Below are 6,782 nucleotides of genomic sequence, written 5' to 3' on the forward strand. Positions count from 1 at the left end.
GGGGCCTGTCCCGCCGGACACCGCCCGCCAGCGCCGTTTCCCGGTGCGCTTGGCGGGCCCGCAGCCGGGACCGGTCCCGGCCGCCCCTCCAGGCGCGCGGAAAGGCAGTTCCGCCGGCGGAGCTGAGCCCGTGCAGCCTGGGGCTCCCTGCGCGCGCGTGTCCGTGCCGGTGTTCGCGTGTCGGGGGCGCCGAGGCGAGGGGTGGGTTCGCTTGAGCTTGCGGTCGGATTGACTTTGCTTGTTTTGTTACCATGTTTCTTTGGTGCCTGATCTCAAACACAAAGTGGCCGCGGAGATTCCGGCGCCTTTCACCGAAGGGTGAAACCTGAACGTTTCTTTTTGTAGGAAGGAAAGTTAAGTATCGATACTGTTTTAATTAACTCGGTTGACTGGTTACATGGATATAGTTTGTTGTCTGGCCCCAAAAGAACTTTCATCTCGTTCCACTTTCTTGTCACAATTTACGTAACATTTTCAAAATTAAAAAGAAATCTCTAATAATAAGAAGAGATTATTATCTCTAAGTATTATATCTATAATTTTAGAGGGACCTGCATCTTACATCTTCCTGGTTTCTAAATTTACCTCGTTTGCTGTTGAATCAGATAAGCAGTTGTTTCTCTGTTCCTGTGTAAGAATAGAGGACATATTCAGAATTCCACATACCTTGTGCAGAAGGTGAAGAGACAAATAATAAGAAACAAATTTGCAAATGCTATATTGTATAAGATTATGAATAATATCTCAGATCTATTTTTTTTTTTCAAAAGAAGGAATAAGCAGCGAATGTGGAAACATGTCACAGTTAAAACTGCATGTCTGCATTTTTACTAATTCGATGCCTTTTATTTTGTAGGAATGGAGGGGAAAAAAATGATTTCTGCAACAGACACACAGTACTCCAGTGTGCTCCTTCAGTCTCTGAATGAACAACGTGGTCATGGACTTTTTTGTGATGTTACTGTCATCGTGGAGGACAGGAAATTTCGAGCTCACAGAAACATCCTTTCAGCCTCAAGCACCTATTTTCACCAGCTTTTCTCAGTGGCTGGTCAAGTGGTTGAACTGAGCTTTGTAAGAGCAGAAATTTTTGCAGAAATCCTTAACTATATTTATAGTTCCAAAATAATCAGCATTCGATCCGATTTACTTGATGAACTGATTAAATCTGGGCAACAGCTGGGTGTTAAATTCATAGCTGATCTGGGCATACCTCCCTTGGAAGGCAAAACCGTGCCAGGTGAGGTCAAAGATGGTGCTTCAGAAGCTTCAACTTGTAGCCCAGGTCAAAAGGATGCTGAGACACAAGTACCTGTGGGAAGGCCAGAGGGTCAGGAGGTCACGGATGGGATGCCAGTTATAACACAGTCCTTCTCCTTACATGGCATAGAGTATGAGACGACAAAAATCACCGTGAATGATTCAGATGATGAGGATGATGATGTCGTTTTCTGCTCAGAGATTGTTCCTCCAAAAGAATGTACTAAAGATACAAATGCTGCAGCCCAGAACCAGCCTTGCCCAACTCCAGCTGGAGGTTCAGACCAAAAATCATGTGGCAGTGGTGGCTCTCCCCATTTGACCAGCACCCCAGCAGCTCAAAAACTCACTTTATCTGCTGGTCAGCTAAGCCCAAACCAAACACAATCAAGTGCTGCATCACTTGTCTCTGCAGCTCCACAGCATTTGACTCCTAATATCATTGTGCTAAATAAGCCTCAGCTGAACATGTCGCTCAGTGCCAGCTCCTCGCACCAAACACATGTGCCCCCTACAATTAATTTACTCGAGGACAACCAGCCACCAACTCATAATGGCTCTGTAGCCGAAGTGGAGACAACTGCTGTTGATGATGAAGAGGTTGTTGAAGATGATGTCGATATCATTAGCTCCTCTAGTCCTGGTTCAGTCAGCAGTAGCTCGTTGGCTCAGCCACCTTCAATACCCAACAAGGCAGCTGAAGGAACAGGTGTACAGAAAAAACAGGTGGTTACCCTTTCACAAGAGCCGTTTTCTAAACCAGGAGATTTTAAAATAAAAATCTCGGATGTCCTTAGTGGAAACAACAAGGAATTTGGTTCAGGTGTAGCATCTGCAGAAGGGCAGAAAATCATCACACTGGATACAGCAACTGAAATAGAAGGCCTGTCCACAGGCTGCAAGGTTTATGCAAATATTGGTGAGGATACCTATGACGTAGTCATTCCTGTAAAGGGTGATTCTGCAGAAAGTGAACCCAAGCCTGATGAAACCCCCAAAACATCTGGTGGTGATTCTCCCAGCAGGAAACGCATGAAAGTAAAGCACGATGACCATTACGAGCTCATAGTGGATGGAAGAGTCTACTACATCTGCATCGTGTGCAAGAGATCATACGCGTGCCTGACGAGTTTGCGGAGACATTTCAACGTTCACTCCTGGGAGAAGAAGTACCCGTGCCGGTACTGTGACAAGGTCTTCCCTCTGGCAGAGTACCGCACCAAGCACGAAATCTACCACACCGGGGAGCGGAGGTACCAGTGCTTGACGTGTGGCAAGTCTTTCATCAACTACCAAATCATGGCCTCCCACATCAGATCAGTCCATAGCCAAGACCCTTCCGGAGACACCAAGCTCTACCGGCTGCACCCCTGCAGGTCCCTGCAGATCAGACAATACGCCTACATCACCGATCGCTCCAGCAGCATCCCGGGAATGAACCAGGGGGGAATTGTCTATCGTGTTGGCGCAGGGAAGGATGGCACTGAGGGAACAACATCTAACCCTCCAGCCAAACAAATCACCTGGGATGACATTTTCATTCCACAGGGAAACGAGGCAATTTTTAAACAAAATCCATCGGAGGCAAGTAATGAATTTGAGTTTGTGATACCAGAATCTTACTGAAATGCACTGAATTCTGGGAGAAGGATTTGGTGCAGAAATACTGCAGCTGGTTTAAATGAACCATTACATTTGCTGTCAGATCAACTGTTATAGTGAAAACAAGTTAACTTGTTCTACCAAGTCATCAAATGGTGGCACTTAGAGGGATCGTTAGTAGCTGCAAGTGATTTGTGGAAGTGGTTAATGTGAAAGTTTACTTGAATAGAGAATAAGACATTTCCAAGGAGCAGGCAGTGTTTTCCTTTAATCTCGATCAAAACATGGGGATTTGTAGCTTGGAAAGGTACAATTTCTGCTAAAGAGCTAGAAATCTTCCTTCCGATGTAATTGAGGTATTTCCTGTACCCTTACTTACTATGTAAACCCTTTCTTTCATGTTAGCACTTCTATGCTGAATTCTTTTTAGATGTTAAGAAAACAGTAAGATTTTTCATTGTAGTCTCTTGAACATGGAACCATTTAAAAAACAAATACCACAAATCATGTTTATTTTTGAGAACAATGCATTACTGCAAGAGTCCAGAATAACTGATCCAGTAGTTCAAAGCAGTGTATTTTCAAACTGGCACCTTAGTTCTGTTTTTTAAGCACTATGAATCATCTGTCTCCATGAAAATAGACTTGCCAATAAGAGATACTCCATTAAGGCTAACTTGAACAAACTTTATTTATACTTGGCAGTATGGTGAGCAGACAGTGTCTGGACCATTATATTTTATTCTTTTTGCAATGGGAAAAAAAAATAAATCCCAAACCATCAAGCCCAATAGTGTGGTAGCTTGGAGCACTTAGAAGGGAGATAGTTTTGCCTTCTCAAAGCTTGGGGAATAAAGTCAGGTTTTCTTACTACTTTAAAAGATGCCAGTAGTTAGTTTGGAATAAAGTGCTGTTCCTTTTTTTAGCTTTTCAAGATGAATGGCTTCAGTTTGGTATTTTAGAAAAGTAATAAATCCAATAAAAGTAATACTTTTTTTGTTGAGCTGAAGACTTTGAAATTTACTTCTCAAAACTATGAAATAATCTAAGTGCTATATTTGTTTACCACTGAAGTTGATGTGGATCTTGTATGCTCACTTGGCTAGGATTTTTTTTCCCGCCATTTATAGGATGTGGAAGCATGAGGACTAAACCAACAATTCAAAAATACCCTCCATCCACATTAATCCAAAGTACAATTTCTCTGCAGTTGTCTACTTGTAATCTCTTTTCAATGTTGGATTAATTATATTGTCATTTTTTTTTCCTGTGCAATTGGTACATGTTTAGCCACTTATAAATTAGATGTACAACTTGAGCAGGAAGCAGTAGATCTGAGAAAAACAAGCAGCTGTTTCCTGGAGTCCTAGTTTAGCATTTCAGATTTAGTGATTTGTTGAATTATTGTAAATGGTGATTAAAAAACTGCTCAAGTTCTAGAGGTAACTGAGAAAGATTGTTGGGCATAGTGCTAGTTATCATAACCTCTCATTGCTTAAACTATATTTAAGGGTGTTTCTTTTTCAGTCACTTTTTTACTGAAGCAAGCATCTTGATCCTATGCCCTACGAGGTTAAGGTTTTAGACAGAGTACTCTAGACAGAAGGATGTTTAAATGGTTCAAATACAACTTGAGCTATAAAAAAGGGTACCAGAAATCTGTGTGAGTAAGGATGGGAGAAAGGAGGAGGATTTACCTTATGCATATAATACTCAACACTTCTGTTTGGTAGGCCAAGAACATGACACACACGAGTATTCCCAGGTTATATTGCAGACCTCTTTGAAAATAGAGGGGTATGCTTTTAAATGTTACAGGTTGGATGTCACCTGAGGTGGCATTTCAGCAGCCAAACAGAAAGACGAAAGTACTGATTGCCTGTATCAGCACAGGGAACTCTGGCCTGGCTGGCTGCCTGCTACATTGAGACTCTTTGACAAGACAAATACAATGATATTTTTGTTACTGACATGACACATCTAGAATTAAGCACACATGTCAAAGTGTTCATTCAGTAATAATACAACATAATGGCTATCAATATTTGCTGCTGATATATTTCAAACCTTAAATTAAACTGTGCCTATTAAAGGTCTCTTTTTGGAGGAAAACTGGAAAATTAGGGTTTGTATGTATTTTTGCTAGAAGACTCGTGCTTGCATGTGTCTCAGGGTCTTCAGTTTTCCTTGGAAATGATTTTTGATATCCAAAGTCCAGAGGTGATGTAAAGCATTTTTTTTTTAATTTCACTTCCAGTATTTATTTGTTTGGAAACATGATAAATCCATTATTTTAAAACTTCTTATGGGGCCATGACCATTTAGATTTAGATTTCTGGCTTTTGCACTTATGTTTCTTTTGTTTGTTTGTTTTTGTAAACACTTAGCTTCCAGCTTAACTTAATGACAAACCTTATGTAAATAGTAAGAAATTGGCTTTGGGGTCATGGAAGAAAGATTGAATCTGAAAAAGCATTTATATAAAAATTTAAAATTTCAACAGAGTATGGCATTAACCTCAGTCATTTAGATGCATATAAAAACATTAATGGATCTGCTGCAAAATATGATAATGGTGGCTGCATCCTCACTGTTTGGTTTCTTTAGGGATTCCTACCATAGCATTCCACTGTGTAAATTAAATGAATGTTGATATAATGATCAACTGCTTATTTATTTTGTATTGTTAAGGCATGCAGCTTATAAAAAGATGCAGAAGCTGATGACTATATACGTTGAACAATTAATTTTACAGCTATTGCTTAGGAACTGGTCCATGTGAAACATTTAGAATTTTTGCCAAATCTGTGATGTATATAGTTGTACAGTCTTTCCTTAACATACTTTTTAAAGTTGTGTTCTACTTTTCATTAATCAAAAGTTGATATTAGTTCCTAGAGCTTTCAATGGCAAAAATAAACAAGTTGAATTCTAAAGATGGGTGTAGCATGTTTCTTTTTAACAGCTTCTCAGCTTCTACATTTTAACATTTTAAGATTACCAACAGTTTGTAGCTTCCTTTTCCAGGTTTTTGGGAATAGCAGGAAACTCTCTACCAGGTGTGTGTGTCTTTATTTGGGGCTTATGTTATTTGGTGGCTTGGTTGGTTGGTTGTTTTTGTGGTTTTTTTTGGTTTCCAAGACAGCAAATCAGCTGAAAGACTCCAGCTGTGCATGGTGAGCTGGAGGTGGTGATACACACTTGCTCTCTGACTAGGTGGAGCTGCTGTGGTACAGTCTGTCCAACTACTGCTGTCACTGGAAAGGAGCTAGGAATCAAGGAAAACATACAGAGTGACCAGTGCAGTGCATTAGGGCTCCTCTTTGTACCAGGTTGCTTACTAGTTATGGTTTGGAGAAGTTAGATTGTTGGTGAACTGTGGCTAAGACAGAGAAAATGAGTTAATTTATGTAGACTTCTTATTACAGGTAAGGAATGTGATTTAATAAGCAACATACCCATCCAGTGTTGTGCTAGAAGCCTTTAATTCCTCAGCACAGGGCTCCCACCTACTGCTGACATCAAAGAGCAGCTGCCATCATAAGGGCAGAATTAGGCCCAACATAATATAAAGATAAAAGTAAGTAAAGGAGACAATGACACTGCACTGGCTGGGTTATTTGCCTCTGTTTTAAGAAAAAAAATCAGCAATGATGACTTGACAGTAACTGAAGTCAGGGCACTCTGTTATGTGGCTAGAAATGCATAATTATGAAGTGTGGGGGCATCTGGGTCTTTTAAAAACAGAACTTCAAAAAAGATGTCTCTGGCTAATCTTAGTAGAAACACCAGTTTCCAATATAGCGTTTGTTTTTTAAATGCCTGATGCTGCCATACTGCAATTCCTCAACTAACAATAAAGATGCTTCTGCAACAGGAAAGTTGCTAAAACGTAAAACACAGTTTATAAATGTTTACAA

The 6,782-nt window shown here is 40.4% G+C and overlaps 2 protein-coding genes across 2 annotated transcripts in view; one reads left to right on the forward strand and one right to left on the reverse strand.

Annotated features, from left to right (window-relative positions):
• NKAP (NFKB activating protein) overlaps positions 1–253 on the reverse strand; it is a 10,850-nt gene extending 10,597 nt beyond the window's left edge. The window contains exon 1 of the mRNA XM_009997224.1: positions 6–253. Coding sequence (XP_009995526.1) covers positions 6–253 — 248 coding nt within the window. The remainder of the gene's footprint in view (positions 1–5) is intronic.
• Positions 254–855: 602 nt separating this feature from the next.
• Positions 856–2,886, forward strand: ZBTB33 (zinc finger and BTB domain containing 33). Its single transcript, XM_009997116.1, has one exon. It carries the CDS (start codon positions 859–861, stop codon positions 2,884–2,886), a length of 2,028 nt encoding a protein of 675 aa, XP_009995418.1. The 5' UTR covers positions 856–858.
• The last annotated feature ends 3,896 nt before the right edge of the window (positions 2,887–6,782 follow it).

This window comes from Chaetura pelagica, unplaced genomic scaffold, assembly GCF_000747805.2.
Source record: "Chaetura pelagica isolate M959 unplaced genomic scaffold, ChaPel_1.0 scaffold344, whole genome shotgun sequence".
NCBI classification, from domain to species: Eukaryota; Metazoa; Chordata; class Aves; order Apodiformes; family Apodidae; genus Chaetura; species Chaetura pelagica.